General features: G+C 45.4%; 1 protein-coding gene across 1 annotated transcript in view; it reads left to right on the top strand.

Annotated features, from left to right (window-relative positions):
* The window catches only part of LOC138301475 (complement C4-like), a 685,953-nt gene that overhangs the window by 443,740 nt on the left and 229,292 nt on the right, over window positions 1-12,921 (top strand). The window contains exons 26-27 of the mRNA XM_069241987.1: window positions 471-546; window positions 5,949-6,108. Coding sequence (XP_069098088.1) covers window positions 471-546; window positions 5,949-6,108 — 236 coding nt within the window. The remainder of the gene's footprint in view (window positions 1-470; window positions 547-5,948; window positions 6,109-12,921) is intronic.

Raw genomic sequence — 12,921 nt, 5'->3', positions numbered from 1 at the left:
AATCAAATCGGGCAGGAATCTGGAGGTACACCACACAAAAGATTGTCATTTCCTCCAGCTTGGTTTGATTCTAGTTTTTAGCAATTGTATTTATAGAAAAACATATTTGTGCAAGCATTCTTGCATCTGTGGTTTATAACCTATACTGGTAGGTCACAAAAAGACCTCTAGGATAAGTTAACTAATGAATATTGTCAGCATCACAACTTAGGGCCCCCTGCCTTGCATAGGTGCGCACTCGCTCGCTCACTCACCCAGTCATTCCTCTGTAGGTAGAACAGCTCATGCATTGCACAGTCCTTTAATCTCAATATGTGCAGGGCTTTCTGGATATTTCTCATGTCTACATTACTGCCTGGAGGGTGTAATGAGATGGACCATTGTTGCATTATTAGTGTTTTTATGTATAACAGTTTTGAGGGACTGAAATATGCTCTACATTAATGTGGTTTTCTTGATTTGTTTTTCAGGCCACACCCGGCTCTTGTTGTTTACGAAAGATGATGGGTCATACGGAGCTTTTAAAACCTCTCCTAGCAGCACCTGGTCAGTTTTTTTGCTTCCTGTCTCTTCATTCTTTGGCCTATTGAGCTCAGTCTGAAATCTTGATCATTGTGTTGTCAGAATAAGGTTCCTGTTTGACACAGCAGATGTATCATTGACTCAGTAGCTGATCCATAAGTATTTCAGTCTCAGGATCATTGTTGTTTCAAATGTCTTTATACCTTTGGAAGAATTCCAAGACCTTAATTGACTCAGCCCTCTGTTCATCATGGACGAGGTTCCAGATGTTTCCTATTGACTCAGTCCCAAATCCATCGCTGGCACAGATGGGTGGCCATCATTGCCTCAGTCTAAATCCATCAGTGGCAAATTTCCAGGTTTATCGTTGTCTTTGTTTCAAGCCCATTATTAAAAAGCAGACCAGCTAAATCAGCCACTACTACTTGCACTTTGCAGGTGGTAACCCAGTCTGCCTTACAAAGAGGGCAGATATCCCCTTGCAGGCGGGTGCAGTAAGTGACTGCACCAGCCTGCAGGGGATATAGGAGGGTCCTTTAGCTCCCATTCCTTTGTATTCAAGGGCACCCCTTGGGAGGTAGAGGTCAAATCACACTGACTGTGTGCCATCACTTTATTGAACTCAGTCAGCGTGACCCCCTGACAGCTCCTTTGCATCTACACATGTGTGTATAGTAGGCAACGAATGTAGAAGCAAAGTGTTGCCTCATTTGCATGGAAATTAGAGTAGGCTTGTTTGAGATTACTCCGGTGCACATGTAGAGCCAGCACGATCTGTTTTCCAAAAGGTGCTAAGCAAGGGTTCAGAGTGCAGGTGCGCATGCATGCTGAGCCTCACGGCACCCAGTGTAATCCAGCCTTGGATGTGCTAATGGCTCAGTTCTAGGTTCATCATTATTGCTTCAATCCTAGATCCATCATCATTTGTGCACACCCAGGTTTAGCATATTCTAAGGTCCTCTTTTGGGTCAGTTCCAGGTGCATTTTTGACTCAGTTGCAGGTCCATTATTACCAAACCTGTCTTATGTCTATCACCCTTAGCACAGTCCCAGCTCTACAACTACTGGCTCAGTCTCAGGTCCATAACTGGCACAGAAGTAAGTCCATCATTGGCTCATTACCACTCATTGGCACATCATGAGTGCCATTATTGATTGAGTCCCATGTCCGTCATTCACTAAGTCCGAAGCCAACGCCAAGGGCCTCATTACGACTTAGGCGGTCTTACTAAAAGACTGCCGAAGCCGCGGGCGCCACTATACCGCCAGTGCTGGCGGTATATGTGGCTCCCTATTATGACTTTTCCACTGGGCCAGCGGACAGAAACAGGGTTTCTAACCGCTGGCCCAGCGGAAAAGTCACAACAACATTGCTGCCAGCTCATAATAGAGCCGGCGGCAATGTTGATGTGCAGTGGGTGCAGCAGTGCAGGCGCCCCCAGGGGCACCCCGAGTCCACCTTACCGCCATCCTTTCCATGGCGGTGTTTACCGCCATGGAAAGGCTGACAGTTGGGGAATCATAATCCCCAGCAAGCACCGCTTTCCTGGGTATTATGACCACATGGCGTAAGCCTGGCGGTCGGTTGGAGGGGCCGGGGGTATGGCCGTGGCTAATGCGCCATGATCATAATTCGCTGCAGGTACACCGCCAGCCTGTTGGTGGTGTTACCGCCAGTGTACCGCCGCCCGCCAGGGCTGTAATGAGGCCCTAAATCAGTTTCCTGACCATCATTGGGTTAGTGCCAGATTTAATAGTGCCTTAGTCTCAGGCATAACACTGTCTAATACCAGCCATCATAGGCTTAGTCACAGGTCAAGTCACTGTCCCTGGTCCATCATTGACTTGTACCAATAGTGGCCAGAATTAAGGGGGTTATTCTAACTTTGGAGGAGTGTTAATCCGTCCCAAAAGTGACGGATATACCACCAGCCGTATTACGAGTTCCACAGGATATAATGGACTCGTAATACGGCTGGTGGTAAATCCGTCACTTTTCCGTCACTTTTGGGACGGATTAACACCTCCTCCAAAGTTAGAATAACCCCCTAAGTGTCTATATCCCGGGTACATTATTATCTCAGGTTTTTTATTTCAGTATTTAGTTCTAGCTCTCCTACTGGTGCATTTCCACGCACATCAAAGACTGAGCCCCAGATTTCGTGTCATTGGTGCATTCCCAGGCCTGTCATCACTGGTTCACCTCCTGGTGCATTTCTGGCTGGATTGAAGGTCCATTATTATTTATTCATTCCTAAGAACATCACCCTTGTCCCCATCCCAGGTCTATCGTTATTGGTGCAATCACAGATCCATCACTGGCACCTTTCAACATCCATTAGCACCAGGTCCATTATTAGAACGTTCATAGTCCAACATTAGGTCAATTCCAGGTCCATCATTGGCTGAGTTCCAGGTCCATCCTGAGCTCAGTCCCAGGTCTATCACATGATCAGCTCCATGGCAATCATTTGTTCATTTCATTGTCCATGGTTTCTCATTCCTAGGTTCAGCCCCAGGTCATTCAAAGGCTGAATGTCAGGTCAGTCTTTGGTTTTGTCCCAGGTCCATTATGATTGGCTCAGCCTGAGGTCCAATATCGACTTAGATGCAAGGCCATCATTAACACAGATGCAGGGCCATAGTTTTTTCATTCCAAAGTCCATCATTTCTCATTGCCGCGTCCATTTATGGTTAAGCACCAGGTCCATAATTCGCTCATGCCTACTTTTATCAAGAGATTTGTGATTTCCACTACAACAGATTATGTTTTGATTGTTGTTAAAATTAATGTTTATGTACTACCGTCTAGAAAGTATCCTTTACCAGTGAACTTGGTCAACTTTGTTGGCTCATTCGAGTTCACCCCAGAATATGATACGATGTATTTACTCGTGACTTAAACACACACTTGCAAGACTGAAATCTAATAATGAAAATACTAAATCTTACAACTACATAAAGGTGTATGTCAGGAATAAGACTGAAGGGCCATTACATTGGTTGGTATTGCATGGTGACAGATGTGCACCCCTACCCTGGATGACCCAGTTACATGGACATCTGGACCCATGGCACTAGTTTTTAGTCATGGGTGAACATGGATCTTGCACGTGCGCCATGACCTAGCTTTGTTTCATGGGATTGTGGTTTTGTTAGACAGGGAAGGGAGCACCAAGCACTACCTTCAAAGCGGTGGAGGCCTCCTGCCCTTCACAGGAGTTAAGAGACATAAGTACACTGGTGGTAGCATACTAGTTTTGTAGTAATCAGAAGTGTGGAAAGGTCTTTTTACCTTTGTAACTAGAGTGGTGCCTACCTGCCCACTCATGTAAACTTCAGCTGCTTAACTCACCATCGTCCAGCATGACTGTAGCTCAGTGCAGTGCGTGATGCTTGCACGTGCATGCTTTGTTGTATGTGTGCCTGTGCTTGGTACATATACATATATGTGCAGGATATGTGGATTGCTCCACACACACACTGGAGGAGGGGAGCAGGTCATCCTCTGTGTAGATCAAAGGTTTCTTTGATTCAGAAAGAATTACTGATCAGTGGGGCCTGTGCTCATTATCAGGAGACATGGTGAGTCTGATAAGGTTAAATATAACAGAGGGGAGGTCTAGTCTGTGATGCATATTTCAGTAGAGGCTGACAGCCAGGTGTGATCATGGTTACTTTGTTGGCTTGTATTGTGGGTCTGTCAGAATTTTAGACGCTCCTGCCATGGCACAGAGCCCCTCTGACAAAAGACAGGGCAGAGGAGAGGGCACTTTAAAGAAGTTGCACCCACCAGGACCAGACTCTAAATCACATCTGTGTCTGGGTGTGGACTACAAAAGTGGGAGCATGAGACCCACAAACTTTTTATTCAGTGTGAAGAAGATCAATTCTTAGAGCTGCTGCAACCAGAGCTGGGGACCAAGGTCTGGTTCGACCAAAGCCCAGCAGCATATCTGTTGAGTGAATCTGGGGGAGTTGCATGGTCCGGTCTAGACCTTTGGGAAAGTTCAGGCCATTGTCCCCTCCCCTGACGAGGAGTTAGCCCAATAATGATGCTTAGCGTCCTAAAAGATGCTTGAGGGGTCTCCTACCCAAGGTACTGACTTCTCTTGTCCCTGTTGATAGATCTTTTGGATCAGTGTACTCTATTTGTTATTACATTGTCCCCTCTTGTCATAAAGTAGACAAACCACTTATGCCAGGTGGGGATCACGGGCGAGATTAGGGCTATCACCCTTGCTTTGCTGTAACCTGGAGATGCCCATATGTCATGTGGGGGTCACCATATAGATGAGGGTTTTCACCCTAGAACTTCGTGCCAAGATGATCCCTGCTGATGGTTCTAGAGGAACCTTCCCCAGAGACTACCGCTTGTCGTAACATTTACCAACAGCCAAGGAAATCATTGGGGAGACATCAGGCACCGCTGTCCGCAGTCTAAAGATTGTGGCAGCAGTCACACGTCATCTGACAGAGACCGCAAGACACCGGGACATCCACAGCGCTGAGAGGCCAAAGCATGAAAAACTGGGTACCAGTCCTCCCTGAAGTTGACAGCTCCCCTTGGTCTGGAAAGACTGTTTCTAGGCACCCAACATAGAAGTTGATGCCTCTTAGTTGACTCTTAAGGCCTGAACAAGACTTTTCATGAAAGTTGCCTCCATTATCAAATGGGGAATAACCAACTCTATTAGAAGGAAAGGGGGACTTAGGAGCATTGCCTAAGGCGATGCTAGCACACCAACCTTAAGAGACTGTTTATATTATTTAGTATGTTGTGTATGTACGTTGTGTGTTTAAATTAAATAACTTTTTTATCACAAAAGCGACTATTTGACTGGGCAATCAGTTGTCTGGGGTCAAAGTCTTGTGCCTGTGTATACCTTACAAGTCCCCCCGAGAAGCCTCAATCCACGTTACTACTGAGAGTTAAGCTTTAAAGGAGTAGTAATTTGCCCAGCTGTTCAGGACCCATAGTAGGTCGGGCCCTGGGAAGGCAGGAGTAAAAGCAACAGCCCTGTGGTTGGGCCCATCTGATAGGGGTTCTGACAACAAAAATGTTGGAAAATTTTACTGTGACCTTCTAGCCGAATTTTCTCACTGTTTCGGGAGTCTGATTATTGTCCTGAATTATAATTTTGCTTCAATGTCACATTTAATTTACTGCACAGACATTCCATCTGTCCCTCGGTTAAAAATCAGCCATTACCCTCAAAATGCCCATCCATTTGGGCATCATTTATTTTCCATGTCAGACCCTCAAAATGGCAACCAAGATACCAGAACCAATCATTTCATTCATTTCATTAGACAAAATGGCTTCTACCTCATCATGTGCAATGTTGCTATAATCAGAAGACATGGTGCTAGCTCCTTTGGGATTGCACTCTATGCCCTGATATTCATGTGCTTCTGTCTTTCAGGCTTACGGCATTCGTGGCTAAGATACTCTCCATTTGTCGCAATCACATTCACATAAATCATGACACAATCTTGACAGCGGTGAACTTCGTGATGAAGCACCAGGTGGACAGTAGTGGGGCCTTCAGAGATCCAGCACCGGTCGGTCAGAGGGAGATGCAGGTAATTAGGGTCATGTTCTGGTTGGGGAGAAAGTGGGAGGATATCGAAATAATGTGTTTCCTCCATATCAGCAGGGATATGTTGCAGAGGAAGATATCTGCTTCTACTTGAGATGCTGTTGCTGTTCTTGGTTCTCCAAATATAGAAATATATGACGCAGGTGCAATTTTGTGGAGTTTATGTGTCTTAATGCGAGGACAGAAGACTGTAGTCCTCCTGTTTCATTCCATCCATGGGTCCCATTGAGGAGATACCCGGGCCAATACAGCATGAGACCAATGGGCTCGACAAGGAAGGAGTTCTCCCCACCAGCAGCAACATCTCTTTCAATTCCCTTTGTGGGACTCGTGCTAGGGGATGGAAGAGATGACCTCTTGATTCTCTGCGTTTACCCAAAGCATCTAACTTTTAATTAGGAATTGAAGAACAAAGTTCATCTGCCTGTGTTCCTTACCAGTTGTTCCCAACCTTTTGACTTCTGTGGACACCCACATTATCATTACTGGAACATGGGGACCCCCCACAGTCATTACTGGAAGCTAGGGACCCGGGCCTAAACATTGTTGATGATTAGAAAGGCAAAACAATACACAAAAAATACATAAACACGCATTCATCAAACACATACACGAATGATAACACATTTTATTTAATTTGCAAACAAATATGAACAAAAAAAATCTAAATTTAATTTTAAAAGCAAGGTTAGAGTTTTCCTAAATGCAATTGAAGCCACACATCATCCATACAATATTCTGTTTGATGCACCAGCATTGTTCCCACTAATCAATCTGAGGATGCTAATTAAACTTTTAGCCTACAATTTCAAGTTCTTTGACATTTACAGTACGTTTTAAAATGTTGAATTATATATTTAGCCACTTTATTTATATAATATTTATTAATCTGTTAATATTATTTAATTTTCTAAGCAGTTGCGGACCCCCTGAGGAGGCGTCACGGACCCCCAGGGGTCCTCGGACTACAGGTTGGGAACCACTGGTCTATAACAACATCTCTGCCCATCAGAGCTCCCCTCTACCAGTATGCCAGGGGTTTTCAAACTGAGGGGTGGGGGGGGCACTAGGGAGGCCTCAAGTGATCCCAAGGGGGGCGCCAGGCCCTGGCCAAAAAATATATTACTTTGTTTTAAGCAGAAACATGTTATTGCATTTTTAAAAAGGCAGCACTACTTAACTGCAATGATTAAACATGTCTAGACATAATTACACATTGCCATCTTTATAAAATAATTGTGAAAAATTCTGATGGGGGGGCCCAACGATTTTTATTTTTAACCCAGTTGGGCGCGGCAATAAATGTTTGAAGACCATTGCACTAGGCAGAAACAGAGTATAGGACTTATGCATTGCTAGTCCCTCAATCGATCTCAGCTAATTTAATTGGTTCATTTTGATGGCACAGAACACAAATCGATTTGTCTCAGCGCTTTTTTTTCTGTTCTTTATACCCAGCTCAACGGTATTCCCTTTATCATGGGATAATCAAGAAGGAAGTCAGGCCCAGTGCTTAATTTATGCTTGTTGTTTCCGGTGCAGAGCACCAGCACTTATTTTTGAGGGCCAGAGATTATTACCCTGCCCCAAGCATTTGCTGCGAGCAAAAGGCACACATGGGAAAGACGGAGGAAGGGAAAAACGAAAAAGCGTCACAAAGGGAGAAAGTAGAAAGCTGCAAGAGTGAGCTGAACGGCCAGGGAGTGAGTGTAAATGGATTGAAGAGACCAGAGATGGCTTCAGGATTACGCTGCCTCAGTATTCTGTGCTCGCACGTTTCATTGCAGCAGCCACGTGTTTAAGAGGAGGGCTTTGAGCACCGGCACCTTTTTATTTACAAATTAAGCACTGGTCAGGCCTCTATATTTTTACTAAAATACTCCTGTGTTCAGAGACGAGGCACCCATGTCTCCATGGTATGCTGGTATGAGCTGAGTATACCCGAGCAGTGGAGGCTGGTGTTGGGACACTGTAAACACAATGATGCATTCTTCTGCCATGGCTGCTCTCAGCAATACCCAGAATAATATGTAGCTGCACCGCAACCGCTACAACCACCATCACACAGCCAGCAATAATACATTGCAGGCAACATTTAAAGTTAGCTGTAAAGCAATTTTTCTTTTTTAATGTCCTTCTCAAGCACTGAGCAAAGTATGCTGCATTTTTAGACACGAGGACTCATTTTGAGATGGTAAATCTTGGCACCCTCTTTTCTACTCTAAAACAATTCCAGCTTAGGTATTTTAGTGATGGTATAAATATCATCAACTAATTACTTTAGCACAGTCCACATTGGGATTAGAGGAGAATTCTCCTGGGAATTTCCAGTTTCACTAAGGTTGTCCATCTGGACTGTGTCTTGGCTCTAGAAGTGATATGTACACTACATCCCAGTCAGTGAAAGCATTCCCCCCTACAATCCTAAAATGGTCCATCCTATCCCTCATGTATACAAAGGATAAAGAGCTCAAAGCAGGAACCGAAAAAAGATCTTGTGGATTAGGTGGAGGGATTTAATAGTTCTCCAGTATTGGGGTATCTTTCATAGATTCACTTGCTTGAATCATTCCCCGTCGTAGAAGTGGGAGTCCCACGCTACATAGAAAGCAGTAAAAAAGTAATTGTCTTTTTTTTTTTTTTTTTTTCATTGTAGTCAATGGCAAAAATACATCCACTTTCCTAGCTTATTAACTTCATTAGGAAAGGCCCAAAGTTCAACCAATCAGGCAAGACCACCCCTTTAGAATCCTCAGCACAGAGGCTCGGTCTCTCAGATTTTCTACCACACTTCATGTGTAAGGGAGTCTCCCTGAGCTCCTCTAGGTTTACTTTCTCTTTAGGAGATATTATTTAACTATTCATTCCTAGCTTGGCTGTAGTTCTTTCTTCATCATGTCTACAGCTAGAAAAGGTTTATTTAGACCCTGCAGTACCTGTGAAGATCCTCACAAGGACTGTATCTACTGTCTCCATCCTGAACATAAAGTGAAGGATTGCAAGATCTGCAGAACATTTCCCAGTAAGACTCTCAGAGACAGAGAAGCCAGGGTGCTGCTTTCGCTACAAAAGCAGAAGTCCAGAGAGTCTTTGTCTGAGGAGGAGGACAGTGATGCTTCAGTGGCCTCAAGAAAAAGGAAAAGGTCTGTGGAGAGTTCCTCCCCCAAAAGCAGTAAGTCAGCCAAGAAGCTGCATATGTTTAAGGACAGAGCTGAGGAACATCCCTCAACTTCTAGGGAATATAGTGGTAAGGTTCGTTCTGAGCCATCTACTCCAGCTACTACATCAAAGAAGTTCAAGAAATCTTCAAGTTCCCTACCACCGTCGACATCCAAGTTTTCCACACCGTCGACGGCACCGTCGACGACCGCATCGTCGACGACAGGCTTTGCTTCATTGACGACTACAGTGATGGACACATTTACAGCTCCGTCGTCACCAATGATTCTGACTTCTACCCCGTTGTCAGCTTCTACCATAACGTCAGTGAGTTTAAAGTACGGTCCATCACCTGCTCAGACCATCAAGATTTCAAAGAGACCGTTGACAGGGAAGAAGGTGAGGTCTCTATCGTCGACGCGCACACTGTCGACATCAGCTAGTCAGCTGCAAAGCTCATCATCGATGATTCCACTGACGGCCGCATCGACGACGGCACGAAGATCTACTTTGCCGTCGACATCGCCGATGACGACAGCTCCGCCGACGACAGCTCCGTCGACGCCCACACCGTCCACAACACCATTGACGACAGCTCCCTCGACGCTGCACAATCGATGACAATACCATCGGCTCAAATTTCTGAGTATTCAACCAAACAATATGGAGGATCTCCTTTCTTGCCTCTAAGGATTCTGCCAATAAGAAGTAAATCTACTCATCTTTTACCGTCTCATACATCACCTAGTAAGGTGTCGCCAAGACCCCCACAACATCTGTTTGCTAATGATCAGGAAGAGGACCATATATATTCAGATGACGGCCTTTTCCTGGTGGCACGTAGCCCTTCAGAATTGAGCATTAAATGTCAGGAGGAAGATGATGAAGAGGAAAGTGACCAACTCTATTTAGGACAACAGGCACAGAGTCACACAGAACCTCAAGACTTGCAACAGGAACAAACTATCCAGAAGCCGGTCGCCTTGATTAGCAACCTTCAACAGATGATGCAAGATTATTATACTAGATTTCCACCACCTGGATCGACTACTCCTGTGCAACCTCTGCCCACACCTCTGAGCACTCCCATTTATCCAACGGATTCTAGTGGACCCATCCCAGTCCCATCATCTGGTCAGGATATTGATCCACCTTCGTCAGATGACGAACAAGAGGAAGGCGAAATACAAGATTCTGACTCGCTAATCCAGGAATGGGATGAATATCAGATTCAGACGCCATCCCCTTCTACACCACCACCAGTCGACTCTCCACTGCAAGACATTGGTGGTTTCCACAGTGTAATGGAGAAAGCAGCAAAAAGATTTCAACTGCCAATAACATCCAAGCAGTCAGACTGTTTCCTCTATGATTTGAAGGAGGACACTAGAAATTCAAGGAGAGCAATACCTATTGTTGACTTTATTTGGGAGGAAGGGCTTAAGGTCATGCAGACCCCGTCTTCAATACCAGCGGTACTACCAAGGATCAAAAAGAAGTACAAGGCACCAGATAACTCACCAGCCTGCTAGGTTAGTCACCCTAAGCCAGACTCCGTGATATCCCAGGCAGCTCAGCGAAGGTCCAGGAGTCCCTCTTCACCTTTGACTGCGCCCCGGGATAGGGAGGGGCAGCGGTTAGATTCACTTGGCAAGATATTTTTGACTATGGCGGCCACCACGGTCAGAGCAGCGAATTGCCTTGCAATCCTGGGAAGATACGACCATCATATGTGGTCAGACATATCACAGTTTATAGACCTACTGCCTGAGGATAATAGAGCGGAGGCACGCAAGATATTACAGGAGGGTGAGAAGATCTCGGCTGAGATTATAGATTGTGCCATTGATGTATCGTCTACTGGTTTCAGCCAATTAGCTGGGGCTGCTGTACTCAGACGTCAGGGGTGGCTGAAGGCTACATCGTTTTGCACAGAGGTGCAGTTAAAGATCTTAGACATGCCCTATGATGGTAAACTGTTATTCAGTAAGCATGTTGATGATGCTTTGCAGTCCATTAAAACAGACAACGAAACAGCCCGCTCCCTGGGTACATTACAATTCAGAAAACAGCCCTTTCGAGGAGCAAGAGGAAGAGGGCTCTATTCTTACACGGGTGGCTCACACCAGTACCGCCAATATTCATCCTACCAAGGCCAATTTAATTCCACCATTGGTCAACAGCAGCCACATACCTATTGACAACCGCCATCTACACACTTCCGACAAACTTCAAGAGGAAAATCTGCTTACAAGGCAAAGGAAGCAGCAAGAAAACACTGACTTTCATCAGTTGCCTGCACCCAACCCTTATCCCAACACTCTGATAGGGGGCAGAATTTCCAACTTACTTCACCAGTGGTCCCAGATTACATCAGACAAATGGGTCCTCGATATTGTCAACAAGGGACACACACTAGAATTCAATCAGCCTCCCCCTCACGTACCACCAAAGGGACCCCCACCTGCCCATCTAAACGAACTCCTAGTGCAGATTGTCATCTTGATAGACAAGGGAGCAATAGAGATCATACCAAGGAATCAGAGGGGAGCAGGCTTCTACTCTCGCTTCTTCCTTATACGGAAAAAGACAGGAGACTGGAGACCTATTTTAGACCATCGCTCTCTGAACAAATTCCTCAAAAAGCAATCATTTTGCATGATCTCCCTTCAAGATGTCCTACGCTTACTCAACCAAGGAGATTTCATGGCGTCCTTGGATCTCTAGGACGCGTATTTCCACATCCCCATTCACCCCAGTCACAGGAAATTCTTATGCTTCCGGGTTGCAGGCACCCATTATCAGTTCAGAGTGTTACCCTTTGGCCTCAGATCGGCCCCAAGAGTTTTCAACAAAGTCTTGGCACTAGTTGCAGCCTACCTCAGGCAACGAGAGATTCAGGTGTTCCCGTACTTAGACGACTGGCTAATAAAAGCGCGAATAGCGTTAAAAACGGCCAGGGACACAAGAACATGCTAATCTCTCCTCAAGACATTAGGCTTAACAGTCAATTACCCAAAGTCTCACCTAGACCCTTTGCGGAACATCACCTTTCTAGGAGCCGTCTTGGACACGGAGCAAGCAAGAGCTTTTGCTTCGCACGACAGACAGAGAAGACTTCAAGATCTAGCGACCCGTCTCAGCAGAAGAAAGTCCGCTTCTGTTCGGACTTACAAGTCTTTTCTGGGGATGCTTTCTTCGTGCATTCCGTTGATAGCAAACTGTTGTCTCCACATGAAACACTTCAGCAACAATTGGACATTCAATGGAAGCAAATTGAAGGATCTTTCGACGATGTAGTTCAAATAACTCCACCAGTGAGGCAAGCCCTAAAGTGGTGGAAGAACACCCCTTCCATCTCGGAGGGTCTCTCCTTCCTGAAAGACAATCCAGTACACATTATAACAACAGATGCATCCTTGGAGGGATGGGGTGCACATTTACAGGACCTATCAGTGAGAGGAAGATGGTCCACACAGGAATCAGCTCTCCACATAAACATATTAGAATTAAAAGCAGTTTCCTTGGCGCTCAAAGCCTTCCTCACCAAGATCAAAGGCTCCTCTGTGTTGATAAAAACCGACAACACCACAGTCATGCATTACCTCAACATGCAGGGGGGTAACAAGATCACGGG

The sequence above is a fragment of the Pleurodeles waltl genome, chromosome 6, assembly GCF_031143425.1.
Source record: "Pleurodeles waltl isolate 20211129_DDA chromosome 6, aPleWal1.hap1.20221129, whole genome shotgun sequence".
Lineage (NCBI taxonomy): Eukaryota > Metazoa > Chordata > Amphibia > Caudata > Salamandridae > Pleurodeles > Pleurodeles waltl.
Note: the sequence above shows the minus strand (reverse complement) of the source record. Positions and strands in the feature narration are given on the sequence as shown.